Below are 20,742 nucleotides of genomic sequence, written 5' to 3'. Positions count from 1 at the left end.
CTTTTTTTTTTTGTTCTATTTTTTTGTTACTTTTTCATGTTTCTGTTTTTTTTTTTTTTTTTTTTTTTTTTTTTTGCCATTTTATGACTTCAGTTCTTCAGCAAAAGGCAAAGAGTTTTGTAATATCTTACAAGTCTTTTTTTTTTTTAATAATAATAATAAAAAAACTTTCTGGTGAGCCATCAAGGGTTTTTTTGCTTGTTTGTTTGTTTTGTTTTGTGAACTAAGACTCAGGAAATTCTCATGCAATGTGCAACTCAAGGAAAGGGGTATCTCTGTTTATCTACGGCATGGAAATTGTTTAGCCTTTGTGGTTTCTGAAAGATGTTTGTAGACAAAATGGAGCTCAAAATACAGCCTAATCCACAGTGAAATATTAGTTTTCCTTTCCTGTCAGCTTTCCTAAACCAAGACTTTGCCTAGTCTGTGAACATTCTCTTGAAGAGGGCAGCTTGGATGGCTTCCATGTCCTAACTCTTTGATTTGTGGCAGCTAAGATCAAGTGGGAATAGAGCTTGTTAGAGTAATCCATCAGTGGTATAACACATGTAGGAACATCCCAAGGAGGGAGACCTTGGGCGTCACGCAGAAGGTTAAGGCTATAATTTCTCTTAATGTGATTTTGTCTGGCCTTTTCAGAATTTCATCCTCTTTGGGCAGGGCCACTAGATCAGCAAACCACAGACTGAAAGACTTTGCTCAATTTTGCATGCTCTTAGACCTAAAAATTTTTTACAAGTGACTGCATCAAGTTAAGCTTTCTTCCACTTTCTAAGGCTGAAAAACAGAAATAGAAGATCCACGTGAGAGTACCCAGTATGCGGTGGTGTGGATTTTAGAAAATGTGGTGGCAGCTATTCTCTCTTGTGGTGATTTTCATTTTAGCGATTAACTTATGTAAAAAAGTGAAATAATTTCTTAACAATGAGAAAGGACAAACAAATACACCTAAGTTTTAATATACGAAGAATCACTCAACAAAATCAACAAAAATAAAAGAATCCTCAGCATGAGAAACCAGACCTAGTGAAGGCAATAAAACACAGCCTAAACATAGGCTGTACAAGAGGAAAACCAGTAGAGGAGAGATGGAGTCCAAAGAACAAATATCTAAAGATATAAAACAAAAACCACAAATTCCCTTATGGTATCTAAAGAAAGAAAAACATGTAGGAGGTCGTGGATGACTGAGGAGGAGAGAAACTGAGGAAGACAAAAGTTAGGGGAGGGAAGGAAGATGAACTCTTTTTATCCAACTTCATTATGTAAGGAGCATGTAGGGGGAGAACCAATTCTGGTACTTGCTTTTATTTTCTGCATTTTATTTGTTAGCAGACACAAACAAACAGCAAGTATTCAATTACAGAAACAAATGTGCTGGAGGAAGACAGCTTACAAAGCAGCAAACAACCAGAAGAGAAGAATTTCTAAAGGCAATTAGAATAAAGTAATTCAGTAACTGACTAAAATGGGTATGCTTTCACTACACTTAATAACTTGGAGAACGAGAGGACAGCAGAAGTTTCACCTATCTTTTTCAAAAACAGTAAGGGAGATTCAGAAGACTGCACAGCTTCTAGCTTTATTACTGTATCAGGTAATCCGTCTGAAAGAATAAATAAAAACAGGAGAACAAAACAACATAAAAAAATCACTATCACTAGGTATCTAATATGTTTATATAACAATAAGCAGATAAGAACACATAAAGAAAACTGGACTTTCAAAATCTTTACAAGAAGCCTCAGGGGAGATAATTTATGGAGCACAAGGCTAAGAGAACAAAAGAAAACAACTAATTCATACATATTAATTGTCAACTGATGACAAAGATAACAGTAGGTGTCTTGTGGTTTGTGCTACAAATCTAAAAATTGTCTGGAAACAAGGAAGCATGCTGAGAGGGTAAAATCTACAGATGGCAAGAAATTACTCAGATTAGCCCTGAGTTCAAAGGATTACAAGGGATTTAAAAGATGAGCAATCAGACTGCCTCAGCTGACCATGGTAATTACTTTGAATCGCAATGAAGTATACTTAGAAGGCACTAACTTGGAATAACTCAGTATCTGGTTGAGTTCTAAAAGCCTGATGAGCTGTCTGGATGCCCCTGAGAGCAGTGCAAAGATGACTTGTATCAGAAGGATGGCAACAGTCAAAAAACACAAATAAAATCTCAGGTAACCCACAAAAGACAGCATAGGCAGGATGGGCAAATGTAGTAAGCATGTAACATCACTAACTACGGGCTGGAATACTGTGTTTTAACCCATCCCAAAAGGGAAGATAAAGAAAAATTGTGAAAACTGTCTCTAAAAAAAACTGTAGAAGGATTATTTGAAATGCAGGCAAGGCAGCAGACTGCTTTTATTTGGCATCGCAATGAGTGATGACCAACCTAAATAACTCTATGATTCCATGAAATATAGAGATAAAAGAAGTTTATACTGTTCAATATATTAAAGAAAGTAAAACCTGAAGCTGGCAAATATAACAACAGGCAAAATTAGATTGTGGAATTCAATGTCACAAGTACTTTTCTAGGAGCCAAAATATGACTTGATTTTTGATGTTTAAAAAACAATTGGATAACAGATTTTTTTTCCTCTCAAAATATTGAAACAATATGGTTTTTGAAAAATAAGTAATTCCCCCATCTGATGCATATAATGAGTATTATGATTCATGAAATAAAGATTCTCCAGGAGAGATCTACTCAAAGCTGCATGTGCTCTCCTCCCAAGTAGCTAGTATTGGCAACTGTCAGAATCAAAACACTGGACTAGATACGAATTATTAACCAGCATTTTTATGTTGGTTATCTCAAGTTTAATCCATTAATGGGTTACATATATACATCCACCAGACATACCTTGGCTGACCTAGTGATGGCTCCAATCTCTGAATAAAGATCAGTGCTGTCTGGGAACTTTTCCACCACCATAGTGCAGACGTGGTGCAGAAGGGACTGTTTATGCACCGTGTCCTTCACTTCTGGAACCTTCTCGAGGTAGCTCAACTCAAAAGCTTTGGCCTGTATGAGGGAAAACAAGAAGAAAATAAAAATAAAAATGTTACTCTTTGCCATGCAGGTTAGTACATGAAAATGCCCAAGTAGAAGCATAGGGGAAAGAAGAAGAATTCTACATCAGAAGAACTCAAATAACTTACATGAGGGAATGCCTAGTTTTAAATTTCTTTCAGGTTATGCAGAAAGAGACAGAGAGCACTCGTGGAACACTAGTTCCATGAACTAGAACTAGTAAATTAGTTTTCTAATTGACATTCCTTGTAAGAAATAAATACTGACTTGTAACTGTCACTATGGCTTTGACTTCTGTTTTTTGAAGGAAAAGCTCCAGGGGAAATGTTGGACTTACATTGGTTCCATTCAGAAAGTTCCCAATGGCTAGTAGAGTAGAAAGGATAAATCCCAAAGTTTTATTGTGCTCCAGTTGGTCCATTCCTTCCTTCAGGTCTAGAAGTGGTTCTGCAACTTCCTGCCATGAGAAAAGAAACAAGAAAATAAAGGCTGCAGTTGTCTATAGTTTCTTCTATTCTTCTTAATACTATTACTTTTTAATAGTTTAGATTAATAACTGCAACAAGTTCCTGAACTGCAATCTTGCACAGTGTAAACTGGCCATGTTTGATGGCTTTCTTTCATGTTCCAGTTAATCAATCAGAGCAAAGAAATACATAAAATACTTCCCCCAGTGTTGTTTACTTATGTATGCAATTAACTTATTTGTACTCAGGATTGCTCTATGACTGTTTTCCAAATAGGAGAGGCAATATTAGTAAAGGGGCTGTTGCACTTGAATTAGAGGCATGAATACTGTCCTATCCCAAATGATAAAAGAGCTTTTTATAACTATTCTCTATAATCTTCAACAATCTCTAATCTTCAGACAAATAAACAACAGCAACAAAAAAAAGAGTTAAAACCCTGGCTGAATTGATGTTCATAGCCTGATCCTAAAGCTTTCTTCAAACAGTAGCCACCTCTGAGTTTTAGACAGCACTTTATGCTCATGCAACTTTAAATCCGGTTTAAAAAAACACACACACAAAAAAAAAAAACAACACAAAAAAAGCCCACACCAAAGTAACTAAAAAAACTACTGCAAATATGAAGCTTTAAAAGTGGGTCTCATTTTGATCTTTTAATTTAATGCAGGTTCCATTCACACATGCTATCTGAGAATAGGTATGTAAACTGATAAGACTTAAAAACATAAATTCTGTTCCATTACCTCGGGAAGTGCACTACACAAGAGAGTTCAAAGGAAGACAGTGAAGGCAATTCAGATGAGTGAGTTTATGTCTATCTTTGTGTGAGGGCCAGGGCTATTTATTTTATGTGCACAGTAACAGTTCACGTTGTTCCTATCACCAAATGCAATTCTAAGCATCTCTGGGAAGCATTCTTTTCCCAAATTACTACACTTTTTATGAGCTAAGAAGCCAAAAATTAAGCTGTTATTTTAGACCAAGAGGGAAAATAACAGCACAATTTACTGTGTCAGGGAAACGCAATGGGTTGTTCAAAATCTGTAGTGGTATTTTACCATAAAAAAAAGCAGAGAGATTAAAAAAAACCCCATGCATTTCTTCTCACTACTGTGACTAGAGAGTATGTCAAATTCTACATAATTTAAGAGATGGCACAGTAACCAAAGTTATGCATACTTCATAGGGGAATTGCTAAATAATCCAAGACATTATCAAATTAAATTAAAAGCAATAAACTAATGCATAGAATTCCTTGAATTGATTTACTACTCAGAATTTTTTTGTTTTGTTGAATTATGGAGATGAAATCGCATTGCTATAAAACTGCTGTAAACACAGACTTTTATATGCATTTTGCCTGCATCAATTTGCAAACTGTTTAAAAATAATTCCTAAAAGGTTCATTTAAAATAGACTGAGGATGCATAAAAAGGATGCATAAAAAGCTTCCAAGCAGGCCATTTTGTATGCTTTCATGTGTACGAAAGTGTACAAGTGCTCAGTGCTCTTCTACACAGTTTGTATTTATAATTACTCCAAGTTTCTCAGTTTACTGTAGTAAAAAAACACAAAGCAAACCAACAAAAAAAAAATCAACACCAAAACAAACGGTGTGTTAGACAATGTATAAATAAAAGAAATGGTAATTCTTGCCCTCTTTTAAAATTCATCTGTTACCTAGAGAAGACAAATAGATAATGCAGAAAAATCTTGTATCCTTCGCTATCACATAACATCCTCACCGCCCTTTTTTTTTTAAACCATAAGTTATACTTGAAATCAAATTTAAGAACTGGCCCTGAATTTCTGGCAGAGAGACATAATGTAAAGTATAAATGTAATGTCAATATAAAAAACAATGTAAGGTAAATGTTCAGTGTGCATGCATAAGTGAACTCAAGTCCACGTGTGTCATGAATTCAGTAGTCCTGGTACAGGACCTGATACAATTGAAAAGAATACTCTTGAAGGATGCTCTTATCTTTTGTTAATAATTTTGAGAGTTACATACAGAAATAACTTTAATTAACAGTGTTCTCCTTAGTTTAAATGGATGTAAGATCAGTACTCTCACAATACATTAGTGAATTCTGTCGTCCATTCAATCTTCACCTACGGAAAAATTCTTACTGCCTGAAACTATACATCTCCTGAATAGCAACATCTGGAAAAAATGTGGTCAGGATTTAGCCCTCTTCTTTGTTACAATGTCATTACTGTCTAATTAAAGGAAGGAAGACATAATCCCTAATTTTCTTTCATAGGAGGAACAGTCTATGAAGGATCACTTCAGCTGTTTCCTGGTCAGCCACTGAAACAAAAGTGACTCATTAACTATTTCCACAAAATACACAGTCAAAATATACAGTAAGGACAGAGAAGGATTAAGCAAAGACTTGGAACAGTGTCTCCCTCAGCCTCCGCATGCTCGTCTCACCTTTTCCACTATCTCATAGTCCAACTTGAAAGCCCAGAGCTGGAGTCTGGCAGAGAGTTCACTGATGGAGGAGAGGGTGAGAAGGAACTGTTCAGCACTGCCCAGGGGGACATCAGGATTCGCCAGCTGTGCCTCCTGGATCTTCTGCTTCTCCTCCTCCGATGGGATCATGGTCAAAATTTTCTGCAAAGGGAGATAAAAGGCAACCATCAGTGGAGGGCTGAGATGTGCACAAAGGGGGGGCATAGTGGTATGGACACACATCCACAGCAAACACTGATAAGCTTCATTTTGACGTCATTCAAGCTTGTTTGACACTCGGTTGTTTTGGTTTTACACAAGCTTCTTTCTGTGTCAGTGGCAGAAGTCCTTGATCAGCAAGCACTGAACCGCTGCAGAAGAAATAAAAATGAGGCCTACTATCTTTTCGAGTTGCTCCTTGTACAGGGCTACACCTAAGTGTGGATAACAAGGGATTTTCTTGCTCAGTCAGGCAGGGTACAAGGGTTAAGCAAGCAAATAATGTTAATAAGGGGAAGCAAGCAAACAATCTTCAATCTGTTTAACTGGAACTTATTGCTGATCAACTTCATATGCAGGCTTCCATAAATATAAATAGAGAAGCAGTTCTTCCTATTGACACTGCCATTCACTTTAAGAGAGAAATAAATCCTTCTTGCTTGAATACTGCAATAAGATGCCCTGGCTTTCACCCATGACTAGAGGAATCACATATGTTAAAAAGCTATGAGCTTCTACTTAATGACAAACAAGAACTTTCAATCCATTCCTATCCCAATGAAAAAAAGAAGAGGAGGAATACCCCTCAGTACTTTACCTTCCCTTGTCAATATTATTTGGAAAATGTTCTGCTCAGAATTGATTGTATTTGTTGATATTGTATCCATCCACCCACAGATGCTGAACTCTGTAACTAAGGTGACAACATCAAACTAGAGATTTCAACTAGCTGCTTTTACAGTTCTTCTCAGCACTGTGCCAACATCATTTTAAAAAGTTCACAGAAGAGAGACTGAGCCTTAAGCTCACAGAAAGAGGGTTTTTTTCAAAGAGAACCTTTGAAAAAAATATATCTTAAACAATAACAAAAAGCTAACGCTTCTCCGAGTGAACCAGGGAAAATTGCAATTAAGATCACAGGAACAACCCTACATGGTGAGTTTAGCAGTAGCCATGTGATGGATGTAAAAATGCTTCTCATGCATTTTTGAAGGCTAACACTTCAGCAGTGTTCTCAATTGCCTCCTACAAATAACTAGGGCTTTTGGCAGCTACCCAGGGATCCCACAAGTATTTTGTGGTGGTGCAGGATCCATATTCCAGAGATTTTGCATTGCTTTCGGGCATTTCTAAATGAAACAGTAAGCTTTACTTCCAAAGGGACTCTCCTCCACCTCGTGCTTCATGTAAGCACGATGAGCCAAATGGAGCTGATAAAAATCCAAATCCATGTACTGGAGAGCTGTGAGACCAAGTACTGCAAGTCTGCTGTGCTGTACACTGCACTATGTGAAAAAAGGAACACCAAGCAAAAGAGCCTGTAGATGTAGTTCCAGATGACAAGAATCCCTCCTGCTGCTGCAAGCATTGATTTGATAGGATCAGAGCTGTATCCATGTGCTGGCAGGACTCATACCATCTGCAGTGCAACCACCCCCATAGCAGCTATTTACTCCTCAGAGCTTTCAGTCTGTTCAGGCAAACAATTCTTACCCTGCTGGTTGGCATCCTTGGTGTGATCCTGAGCAAGTAGGAACATGCTCTTATTTTTGATTTCCACTCTATTACTAACTTGAATCATTTGTTCAGATCCAAAAACACCTGCCAGTTTCTTATTATTTTTCTTACTATTTTTTTAAACATCACTGACAATAAAAAGAGAATAAAAACTCAATAGGGAAGAAGGTTACTGGCACCTAATATGACCATTAAATCATAAATAGATTTGAATCCAATGATCAGTTCATAATGTTCTCCCCAGCATGATAGTCTCCTGGCAGGTTAAAAGAAGACTGGTTATCGGCAAGCCCTACACTCATATCCTCCTATAACATGACACAACGCTGTATCACACACATATTTCATCTGCAGGCATTCTCATAAAAATTGTTTGGGTCAAAGATTAAAATTCTGAGGAAAAACAGTACACAAATCTTTACATGAAGAAAAAAAAGGGTGGTGGGGGGATCTCATTCACATTAGATCATCAATCCTAATTATTTTACTCCTTGAACTTTTAGTGAAAGGATCAAACTAGTTATTTCCTGGACTCTGCTCTCCTATGGTACAATTTCCAAAAACTTTTCAGAGGAAGGCCTTACAAGGCTCTGAGGGTGAAGGTCATGGAAGACTCAGGCCATCCCTCAGACATTCAGGATGAAGTGGGCACCTCAGAGGGGGTTCACAGCACAAGCTGCCCCCAATCTTTAGGAAGACAGACTCACAGTTGCAGAAGGGCAAAAAAAAAAAAGGGCTGTGAGGAAGGACCAAATTAGAAACTGTTAACGGCCTCTCCAGAAATGAGGCGCTTAAGTTATCTTTTCCAAGAGATAAAGGGCTTCTCATTGTTGATGAGATTGCAAGAGTAGCTCAACGTTCACGTATGATGTTAGTCAAATAGTAACCTAAAAAAATTAGGAAATGAAATATCTGGTTGTTATTGTGCCCTAAGCTTTTTGTGGCTAAAAGCCCATCTATTCATAAGCTACATAACCAAATACACGTTATCTGATATTTGACAAGTCTCGACAGAAGATTCAGATCCAAAAAAGCTCTCACACTTCATTTTTTCAGGCATCTACTAATGAGACACATCAGTGGTTTATATTCAACATTCATTATATTCAATACTCATTACTTGGAGAAAACAAGTATATATACATACAAAGGAATAGAATAGAAAATCTAAAAGAATGTGGAGCTCATGACACCACAGTATACGAGGCTTCCTACACTAATTTTTATATGAACTTTAAAAAAAACAGATCCAATTCAGAAAAGGAAGGGACTACATCTAAAATGCTTTACAATGATCTCTATAAATCAGAAACTGACAGCCATGGTTTCAGTCAGATTGCTCCACTTCTTCAGCTCTCTTCTGAAATACATCAACATGCAATTGCTGTTCACAGAAGCCATAGAAAGTATTTTTGTTTTCTCCGAGGAGTGAAAGGGTAGCTTTTTTCCCATTAAATAAAGCCTGAAACTTGTTAGGGCAGTGATATGCTGACTGTTAGAGTACAGCCAACAAAGTATTATTCATTCAATTCTGTGCTCTGTCCAGACTTGTGAAAAAAGGCATTTTTCCAGGTCAAGCAAGATAGCATAGTTCGAAATACCCCACCAGTCTTTCACAAAGCATTAGCTAACCCAATTGGAAACTGCAAAAGCCAACATACTGAGGTGACAACTATCAGAACAAATTTAAATACTTTGATCATTTCTGAAAACCAACTTTTGTGGATTTTGTTTGTTTATAAATGTCCCCATCTGCCTTTGTAACACTAAGCTCTCATTTCTTATCCGTTTTTACATCTCAGGGCTATGTAATCACTCCAAACACATGGCCTTTAAAATACTTAACTGCTTGGTTATGGAGGACCTAGCGCCCATGGACAGCTTTTTCATTTCAAGAAGTTTTACTAAAAGCAATGTTCATCCATGTAATACACAGCATCACAATGCTACATTGTAAAAAACAAGGCATACAATCTTAATTTCCTCACAGCATTACCACCATTTTACTTGGCTAAATTAATTATATTCTTTGGTATAATTTGATTTTTATTCTTGTTCCCAAAGTAGCAGATAGACCTACTTGCGTCCTTTACTGAAGACAACAGCAAGGACTGATCTGGTGGACTTTTCTTGAAGTAAAATTACATGCCAGGATTTTAAACTTGCCTTTTTGCTTAACTCTGAGGGAGCCTTCATCCATGCTAAGCAGCCAGTTCTTTGTTTGCAGCTGAGTTTCAAGTTATTTGAACACAATGGATGCCAAGTTTTCAAAGAAAGGAAAGCACAACCACTTTGGCAAATGTAAGATGGCAAAAAAAACTGTTTAGCTAGATTGACGCATGCTCATATACACACATTGTGCCTTCCTTTGAAAGCATGTTTCCCTACAGTGCCTCCTGCTCTGCACACTAAACTGACTACATCTGTCTTTCTAAGACCACATCTCAGTTCTCAGGGATACCTAAGCACTTCAAACACATGGTCTAAAATATGAAACATCTAAAATATACATCCTCTCTTCCTTTCAATCTAACTCTAATACTAAAGCCGATGAACAGATGAAAACGGGAAAAGAGGTTAACAAAGTTAATCCACACTGTTGGTCAAAGGAGCAGTACAGGAAACTGCAGAAGGGCTTTACTGGGAACAGCAGGATGCAAGACGATGTAATTCTGTGCTTTTTCTTGTACCTCTTGTCTAAATCTACGTAGCTCAATCCAGCTCTCTGTTTTGCTACATGTCTCTCTGACTCTGCAACGCTGTGCTATAAGAAAAATCTGTAAATTGAGAATCGTGGAATGGAATCTGAATTCATTGTGCCATTTAACTTGTCAAACGATAAATCAAAATGGAACTACACATTTAGAAGAAAATATTTTTTTTCCTCCATGAAAACCAATCTTCCCCACTAATGAAGGCCTCATCCCTCAACACAGAAAGTATCCGGACTCAGGTCTATTTATCCTCTCTCTCAGTTTTAAATACCTGAATGATCACATCAGGATTACTCACATCCTTTAGCTTCAAGCTGTGGACACTCAGAACACTCAGAAATTATGTTTTCTTTAGCACTGGGCAGGTATATCAACAATGCAGCATTTTCTGCTTTCTGAAATCTTAAATTTAAAGCTGCATGCATTTATTATATATATTTTAAATTAAATTACGGGTTTCTGGCAGCTAATGGAAAGGCTACCCAAATAAGGGTGTGGTGGAACAAGGCACTCCCAATTGTGGACACTACAGCTGGTTGGCAGATGGGCACACCAGCTACAAATGGTAGCACTGGAAGGGTAAGCAGAGCAGTTGAGCCTCTGTTGAGCAAACCAAGTAAGGTAGCAATTCAAAGGATGATGCTTTATCAGCCATTTTATGCAGGACTTTCTTGGTAAACACTTTTTGCAAATTGAGGTCTAACTGGTGGTATGAGAGTTGGATTTGGCTGGAGGGGTGCTTCTCTCCCATCTGGAACACTCAGTACTGCAAAGTATAGTGGTAGATACATGGAGCTGGGTCATGTAACTGGCCACTGTAAGACTCGTGGTCACCATAATTGCCCCAAAGATCAAAATCTAACCAACTGGGATGAAAAACAACTTTTGTTGATCACTAAAATTAATTTTTAAGTCTGGTTTATCACCTACAAAATATCAGTAAGGTAGGCATACAGCAAATAATGTAGCTTTGGGAAGAAGTTATATTCTAGTAGGAATGTAAACAGGCCATGCCTTCTAGTTAGGATAATATTTGGTCTTTAGTATTTCTTTTGTATGAAACTGTTGGCAGCTCCACTTCCATTCTATCAGCTTTTGTCATTTTCTTCTGTAGTCAGCACAGAGAAGGTGGGAAGGGGGCCAAACCACTAAAAGGTAACTATGAATCAATACAAGACCTATGAAGTTCAACCACTGGTTGAAATTTGCAGTTGTGCAGATTACTCATATTAGATGATAAAGGCTTATTCAAAAAAATATTTGAAATGAATACAACCACAACAAAATAAAACACAACAAAAAGAGGGGAGCAGCAGGCTTCTTTTACACTCCACAGAAAAAAAAATGTTTTCATAAAATAATAATGAGCAGAGCTCATCCTGGATCTTGGTAAGAATATCTGCAAAGTCTAACATGTAATGGTAAAAATTACATCATCTTTATACCAACTGCTTTTCTTCAAACAACAGTAAGATCAAAATGCTATTTTGAGCAGAACTGGTCACTGTATTTGTTTTCCATTAGATATATAATCTAGAATGACTCCAACAGCTAGCTGGGCATGAACTTTATTAAACTGCACTGGTTGCATCAGCTTTAGAAAATCACAGTCTATTCTTTGGTGCTTAATGAGTGCTCAGCATCAGATACTTTTCCAATGTATGTACGCAGAATCTGCTCTGTTTACAAGTTTAATTGCTTTAATAAAGGTAATAAGAAACTGAGCTTTAGAATAATGGGCAATCCTCTGAAAATCTCAATAGGAATTAACACCATTGTTATTCAAGTTTAGATACAAACAAAGCAGAGAAATCCACGTCTACCATTCCCAATTTCAAATGGCCAGTATCTGCTTAAGTACACTGCATTGATTTAACAAGACTCAGCTCTGTAATGATGTAATATATATTCTTTTCTCTTTTCCATTAATTATTTGGCCCATACCATATGTAATACTGAATACAATAAAACATCGAAAATGCAGACTTGAAGACACTGACTGCTCCTTACCTCTATTCCTTCCTTGTTTAAGGCATATTCGTCGAAATTCAGAATAGCAGTCTTGATAGTTCGTGGAGGGGGTAGCACAGTCAAGCCAATATTAATAGCATTGCTTCGTTTTGAGTCCAGTACAATGATTTCCTGTCGCTTCCCATCTGCAGCAGTTTTCTTGATCAAGAAGAGAACAAGAAGAAAATTATCCCTCCAATCTGTTTGTTAAAGTCACTCCTTTCACCAAAGACTTCCCCTGTGCAAGGGTGCTGACACTGAGTGCAAATCCTTTTTAACCACTAGTAGAAGCTGACTCAGATACTGACCAAAGAAGACGAGCACAAGACACACAGGTTATCGCCAGCCTTGGGAAACTGCCTGACAAAGGCCAGAGGCTGTACCATGAGCTGAGGGTTCTCCCTGTGCTTCGGAGCTGCTAGAGCCTGGGGATGCCCAGGGCAGGGCTGCTTGAAGGGCTCCAGGACTTGGAGCAGCCACTGAACCTCTGACACCCAGCTGGCCCAGCTGGGGCAGGGTGGTTTCTGCTGGCTTTCAGGGCCTCTCCTGTGCTGGAGATCCACTTGGGACACAAGATAAGGAGCTAGAGAGGCCTTCATGGAGACACTGGGGTGCCCGCTCTCCCTCAGGCACAAGGAAGGATATTCTACCTTACAACTTATGGTATTTCAGGCTTACCTTCAGGAAAAATGACAGTATTTTAAATGACAGCAAAGACAAAACACCAAAGAACTACTAACAAGCTTTACACTTCATTCTTGAAATAAAGGTGAATTCTTTTTCCTCCATGTCCCTATTCTTCTAATGCTAAAACGCATACTTACTGTACACAGTGACTTACAAACCATTTACGACAAAACAGTGCTGAATGTTGTCTTTCCTTTCGTGACACAGCACACCTTTTAATCTCTCTTCGCATTGTGCAAAAAGGTGCCTCTTTGGCAACTGAATATATCATGTGCCAGGTTGCTACAAGGGATCTGCTCATTGTATATGGGGGTATTGAGAGAGAGAAAATGAGAGCATACAGCACAATCCAGCTTCTTACATCATTTTTGCTCTCTCTCAACACACAAAGCTTGGAAGCAAGTGTTCTGTTCTCTCCCTTCCTTTTCTCTAAGAGAGATGGGTTGAGGGATGCTGCCAAGCACTGTCATGTAGGGAAAAGACCAGTACAATGAAGCAAGCAAGTAGAGACATGCTCCGCTGTGTACAAGCCCATGTTTCAGCACAGCACAGATGGCAGATATGTAACCATGCAATGAGATGTTACTGCTTTTTTAAAAAAAATATAAAGAAATGGCACTTTCAGAACAAACAGGATAAATTTTAGGACAACTGTGATGACATTTTATTCTGCTAGAACTGCTCTTCTGTCAACAGCTTCAAAGCATCTCTGAGTCCTGCTTGAACCTTTTCTTTTTTAAGTATAAGACCTCTTTCTCTTAGGGAGCTGGCTTGGTGATCTGAGATAGCACTTCTCCTTTAAAGCAGTCATTTTTACTTTCTGGCCATTAATTGCTTTCTTGAGACCACAGTTAGTGGCCAAGACCACATAAAAACAAGTGGCGCTCACCACAGCCTGCTTCCTCTTAGTCTGTACTGCACTCCTCTGTATTTACACCGCCATTTTTGCAGCACAGAATCACTCTGAAGAATCCTTGCAGAAAGGAAGAGACTGGGGGAAAGGAGTTAAATTTAGGCTTCTCACATGCGGTATGGGTAAGTAAGCCACAGATCTGCAGCTCTGTGTTTAGGTTCCTAAGTTTGTCAAGAGAGACATATTAATTTGTGGGACATCCCATGCCAACTGCTGGGATAACTGCAATCACAGCAGTGCAATCCCTCCTCAGCAATGAGTTAGGAGAGACAGATGAGCTCTACTGGGGACATAAGCAGGAGAGGTATTTTCCAGTTCTACAGCTGCAATGTTGAGTATGAAAATCTGGAGTAATTCTTTACAAAAACAGTGGCAGATGAGAATTTAAATCCCTTCTGCGGATGAAGGCTAGGTTACAAAGAAATCCTTTCAGAATGAACAAAAGGATGAAGAAAAAGATTTTACTTGTTTAAACTTTATTATCCTAACACTAGGAAAAGAATTCCTTTTGGTCTGCAATTAAATCACACAGATGTAAGTGCCTAACTACTACAATGAGTTACAGCTACCAATTTCTGCTGTAATATTAAGTGATTTCAGAATGCGTTTTATTAGTTCATTAGTGCACTTGATTTCACATCTCAAAGTGCCAATACATAGCCTTGAGCTGCTGGTTATTGTATTATGGAATATAAATCAAGTGGTGAAATCATTCCTACAACGTACAAAGAACTGCAGTGAATTTAGACTTTTATAAGAGCTAACTGGCCAGATGCTGTTGCCTTTTACTGAAGGCTTGGCAGACAAGATAGGTTATTTAAAAACACCAGCAGTCTCACAGAAGGTAACCTGTGGTTTGGTGAGAATGTAGTCTGAAAACCACCTATCTGCTTTAATTAAGCACGCATAAGAATTTCTATCACTTTCTCAGTGCTCAATTTTATATGAGCACCAAGACAGAAATCTCTCTCCTGTTTAAACTTGTAGAACTATGTGCATCAATAGTGCAGAAAAACTTGGGAAATCCCTTAATAATGAGATGGCAATTTCTTTTTGTTTCTATCTTAACTAGCAAGGATTTAACATGGGAATTTGAAAAAGAATTATTCAGCTGCCACTTACTTTGCTAAGGATATCAAACAGATAATATTTTTCAGAAAAGTTGTTCCACACTTATGACAAGCCTTAGCATTTATTCACCTTACAACAACCATTTTTACTAGGAGTATGTATCTAGGCACACACACACATGTACATGTGAAAATAAGTTCCTTAATTTTTCACTCTTGCTTGCTTTTTGCCTGTGGGCACATGATGACTGATAGTCCCACTGGGTATAGATGAATCAGCAAAATAATACTTTTCAATGACTTGCAGAACCACACAGATTTCAGAAGGGTTGGGCAGTAACTTTCGATTCAGTAGTGTATGCAACTACTGAATTTCTTGTTACAGAAAAATTAACAGTTTGATGTACTTCGCCGAAATACTTGCTTTGTTTGGCAGTATGTGAAGGAAAGAAATTCTAGGCTTGTTTGGAGGGGTACCTGATCACTCCTTCTAGCCACTAATAAAATGTTGTGGTCCTCCAATTCAGAAAATAGGCATTCTGCAATAAAAAACTGCTCCACCAACTATAATCAACGTGCATACTGCCCAAAGAGGAATTCATTTTCCTAAAATCAAGAACTATCCCTCTACCTTAAATTCCCCTATTATATCCTACAATTTAAAATCTGTTTTATTTTACTGCAGTCTATTGTGTTTAATGAAAAACTTCTCATAAGCCAGGAAGTAGCTGTTTATAGCTGTGTGTTGTGGAAATCACAGTGAAGGATTAGAAACTGGAGTAAAATTGGTTACAGCTGGATAAAATCACATGCACAGGAGAGAGCCAAAGACCCCCAACCCCCACTCCAACACACACTCTGGCTTCGCTTCTCTTATCCTTCTGGACTATTCCTTTTTCATGCACCTGCTTGCATCTACTGCTATGAAATCTGGAGGTCTGACTTTTGATTTGTTGCTCAGTGCTCTCTTTTTTTTTTTTTCAGCTGAACCAACTGAGCTGTGAGTCAGACTTTACAATATTATAGAATAAACCTGTTTTGGATTGCAGCCATTGGACACAAGAAACTAGACACAACGGGGAATGTACTTCCTGGAAATAAACCAAGCAGTCTGGAAAAAGCGAGAGTTATCCTAATTTGAGTGCAATCTTCATACCAAACCTCAAGTCCTCTATGAATTCAGTGGTCTGCTTAATTATTCCCACTCTCACTTGATCTAAGGACCATCTCATGCCCTGCAAGATTTGCTGGTATTCACCAAAAATACATAAGACTCTCAGAAGCTGGTGTGGAGCTCCACTGGTATAATTTTCAGTCATCATTGTTTTCTGTACTGAGACAATGATACGCTATGTCTGTGTTACAGGACGGGATGGAAAGCAAGCCAAAAGTATAATGTCTCATGCAGAGAGCAGTATTAGTGTCCAAGAGGAAAGCAGTCACCTAAATCATTCCTCAGACTTGCACTGATTTCAAAGAAACCTGCTCACTCATCTTTCAGTTAGGAGCCAAAAGCTGTGCCAAAACATCAGGCAGTCCAGGCAGGTTTGGGAAGAGTGCATATGGTGGGGAGAATGCCCAGAAGTTGTTTGGGAACATAACTGACAAACGACTGGAGAAGTAAACAAGTTCACATTCCAATAATTCAACGTTTTATCAAATTCAGGTGAGAATAGAACCTAAGAATTGACCAGACAAATCCATTCCAATATTGGCATTTAGCACACAGCTAAAGTTTGGAAAAGGCAAATATGTCATAATTCCACATTAAATTCAAGGAATTAAATGCTTCATCGATCTAAGAAAACGTTCTCATTCTTTCCATCTATGAACCATCTGTGGCAGATTTGTATTTACAGGGAGAGAGATGAGAAGTAACACACTACCATGTCACCAACATTCCTTCCTCACCAGAAAAGGAATGAGAGAAAGAAATGAATCTCAGTATCTGCCAAATGAACTATCAGCTGAATATGTTCTTAAGGTGCTATGCCACACATTTCGAAGTTATAAGCAATGCATGTATGACAATTGTTTTTGCATCACAAAAAGTTCAATTTAGAACAGTGATAAGTAAGATCTAGGTGAGTCACATATTCATGCACCCATTGTTTGCCATTCACTTACGGGTACGGGTAATTTTTTATGTCACTATAAAACATACAAGCAAGTTATTTATTTTAACGAAGAGAGATGGGTATATTTCACTAGCATTTTAACTGAAGAGGAAAGTCGTTTTCCTGATATTAACTGCTCTGATTAGAAGTGAATTTATGAAGCCATGAAAAACAAATGTTTCAACTAATACCTAATTCCTACTGAATGTAAACATAAGTGTAAGATATTTACTGAATGTAAATATCTGTGTTGTCAAGTTCAACGTTAAACAGCAGTGAAAACAGCTTTCATGAATTTATTTCATTACAATGCTAAGTATCAGGAGATCCTAGTTATTGAGATATTTCCTACACCAGCTTCAATTCTAAAATTTGGATAGCCCTACTGTCCAAATTAAGGATTGCAAGTATGCCTGTTTACCACTATTTTTTAATAAAATAGTAAAACTGCCCTTCCTCACAAAATCCTGCAGAGTTTAACTGTAAACCTGGTCTAGCTTATAAAGCAATCCTGCACAATAAAGTATGTGAGTGGGCATTTTGTTGCAGAACAAATTTGATATTCTAAACTTTCTATGCAATGATTAGGAAAATATTACCAAGTGAAGAACTGTCAAATACAGATATGAATCATCATGCTCTGACCTTTAGATAAATGTAACAGAAAATACTTCATATTTAAATACCTGGTCTGGCACTAAACTACAACTGCATCAATGTATAGTTTGTTGGTATTCTCACCTGAAGTGATATCCCTGAACTGATAGACCTGAGACAAGAGGATAGGCCTGGCACAGACACCACTGTGTCTCATTTTCTAGTTTCAGGTTATGGAATATCTTCTGTCATAGACCAAGCTAGAAACACATCCCGTAATTTCCACTGTTTTCATATAAACAGCATAAATCATCTACATTTAAGTCAAAATGAATACCAATACAATAGCAAAATAAGAGTGAGCTGAATGTGAGCTGTACCTTTGTGACAGGCAGTTCCTTGGACTTCGACTCAAAGAGATGCTCCAGTTTGGAAGTGTCTACCTTAATGGGTTCCAGTTTCGACCACAGGAATTCTCTGCAGCGTTTGTTGTTTTTACACTGCCACTCAAATGGCCGTACCTCGTTCCAAAACAGACGGATGGTTTTCTTCTTCTTTATAAATGCTGGCTGACCCCTAGAAACCTGGGGTGACCCTAAACCCTGAGGAGTGCTGAACAGCGGAGGAGGAGCCAATAAATTAGCAGAGGGTGGAGGTGGAGGTGGACATCCAAACAGTGGGGGAGGTGGTGGAGGAGGCAAACCCAGGAAAGAAGGTGGAGGCGGAGGAGGGGGAACAAGGGAGTCCCCAGGACCCATATCCATGTCCAACACATCTACATCATCCTCCTCCCCCAAGTCTGTAAAATCCATGTCTTTGATTTTAAGTTCTCTAGGATTAGCCATGAGTTGATCCCAGATGTAGTCAGATTCCTTCTTTGGTTGCGCTGGTGTTTTCCCAGGGACCTGTTCACTGATTTCATCTTCAGGCAAGGCTGTCCCCTTGGCCAACTCACCACTATTGAATTTTTCCGCAAAGGCTTTCACGCTGCCTTGGTTGTCCAGGTTTCCAATCTCCATCTTTTTGACACTTTCATCTTTGGCCTGCTTTGTGGCCTGAAGGATAGAGATCCTACTGGCTAGACTAGTGAGGGACTCTTCACTTTCCTCCGTCTCCTTCTTTTCCTCCTTCGCCTCCAGCTCCTTCTCCTCTTCATCCTTGGGCTTTTTGTTATGCGCATACAGCATGTCCAGCATAAACCGCTTGTTGTTGAGGATGTTGCTGCACTGCTCATTCACACCAGCATCCTGAATGGTCTGGGACCATGGACCTGCAATCACACACACACAGAGATGGGAAAAGTCAGGAGAAGGGAGCCAGAGCATCAAGAATGCTCCCCACCACAAGAAAAACGTTTTAGGGTTGCATGCACAACTACTCTGAAACTGGGTAAGCAACAGGTTCAGAAATTTTGCTATTAGTGAGAGTGCTGATATATGACTCAATCCCAGTGGGTTGGGAGTACTTCTCAAAGCAGGAACAGCAGCAGAAAATAACTGGTTTAGCTCAGGAGGGACTTCATAACTCAGGATTTTGAGATTTTGGGCTTCTTCTGAAATCTGTCAGATTTAATTTCGTACTTCCTATCCCAGCTCATTTTACACAGTGCATAAATGCTCAGAATATTTTGTAATCCAAAGTGGGATTTAAATATTGTGACCATGTCAAAAGACAGGTTGCTATCATACTTCTGATCAATCCATAAACTGGAAGGAAAACTTCCTCAAGAGAGGAAATTTACCTGCCTGACTTCAAGGTCAAGATGTAACTGCTTCCTCCTTCCCCTCCTCCCTCTCTGACCGCTAGGGGAGGACACTCTTCACATCTGGCTGCACTTTGAATCTCTTGGCTGGTGCCTGGTCTGTCTTCATGACAAGGGCTACGTGAATCACAGAGCTGATTGCATACCCCGGGTACAGCTCTCAGAGCAACTTTGTGAGTAGAATCATGAGAGCAGGATTTTCAAAGTTACTTTTAAGAATACATGCACCTAAATAAAGTCTTCTAGTGATTTCTGAAAATTTTCTCGTCAGATGCTGTTACCCTTCTGTAGCATATGATGGAATTGAAAACGTAATAGCCTTCTTCCCACATCACAGCCATTTAGAATCTCACTGTAATGAAGCTTTATTTTTCCGACTACTGCTTTTTAAAACTATAATCTACAGAACAATCTGTTTAAGACAGCACTGTAAACAACAAACCACAGTAGTCAATTTGTAAAAATAAATGATGCAAGCATCTTAGATTACATTTTCCTAAATACAATACTGTTAATCACTTCCAATAATGTGACAATAAATTATGGTGCTTTTTTTCCAAAGGGCAAAAGATGAAGTGGTTAAATATGGACAAAGATAATTCTTCACAATTTATGTACCTTCTTTATCAGATTCTTTCTGTTCCCTGTAGTCTTTACACATTTTATTCTTAAAAATTCTACTTCTAAAACATTTTATTTTTATTGTTATCCTTCCTTTTGGCCAGTTTTGCTTAAAGGTTTCAATTTATACCTTGCAGTTGCCTTTTCACTTATACTTCCATTTCATGTTTATTTCTCATATGTTCCTGATGTCTTCAATACTTAAAGAGTTTTAAATATCTTTAAGGTTTCTGCTATCATAGAATCATGGAATCCTAGAACGGTTTGGGTTGGATGTGACCTTTAAGATCATCTAGTTCCAACCTGCCTGCTATAGGCAAGGACACCTCACTCTAGACCAAGTTGCTCACAGCCCCATCCAGCCTGGCCTTGAATGCTTCCAGGGAGGGAGCATCCACAACCTCACCTGGCAACTTGTTCCAGTGTCTCACCACTCTCACAGTAAATAATTTCTTCCTAATATCTAGTCTAAATCTACCCTCTTCCAGTTTAAACCCATTTCCCCTCATCCTATCTCTACCTGCCCTTATAAGATGTCCC

The 20,742-nt window shown here is 38.4% G+C and overlaps 1 protein-coding gene across 11 annotated transcripts in view; it reads right to left on the bottom strand.

Moving 5' to 3' along the window:
* The window catches only part of FHOD3 (formin homology 2 domain containing 3), a 360,936-nt gene that overhangs the window by 38,318 nt on the left and 301,876 nt on the right, over window positions 1-20,742 (bottom strand). For all 11 annotated transcript variants that reach the window (XM_052704373.1, XM_052704371.1, XM_052704366.1 and 8 more), the window contains 5 exons: window positions 18,200-19,089; window positions 12,436-12,594; window positions 5,954-6,136; window positions 3,381-3,500; window positions 2,873-3,034 (listed from right to left, as the gene is read on the bottom strand). In XM_052704373.1, the coding sequence (XP_052560333.1) occupies window positions 2,873-3,034; window positions 3,381-3,500; window positions 5,954-6,136; window positions 12,436-12,594; window positions 18,200-19,089 (1,514 nt within the window). The remainder of the gene's footprint in view (window positions 1-2,872; window positions 3,035-3,380; window positions 3,501-5,953; window positions 6,137-12,435; window positions 12,595-18,199; window positions 19,090-20,742) is intronic.

The sequence above is a fragment of the Tympanuchus pallidicinctus genome, unplaced genomic scaffold (genome assembly GCF_026119805.1).
Source record: "Tympanuchus pallidicinctus isolate F22 unplaced genomic scaffold, pur_lepc_1.0 scaffold5, whole genome shotgun sequence".
Taxonomy (NCBI): domain Eukaryota; kingdom Metazoa; phylum Chordata; class Aves; order Galliformes; family Phasianidae; genus Tympanuchus; species Tympanuchus pallidicinctus.
Note: the sequence above shows the minus strand (reverse complement) of the source record. Positions and strands in the feature narration are given on the sequence as shown.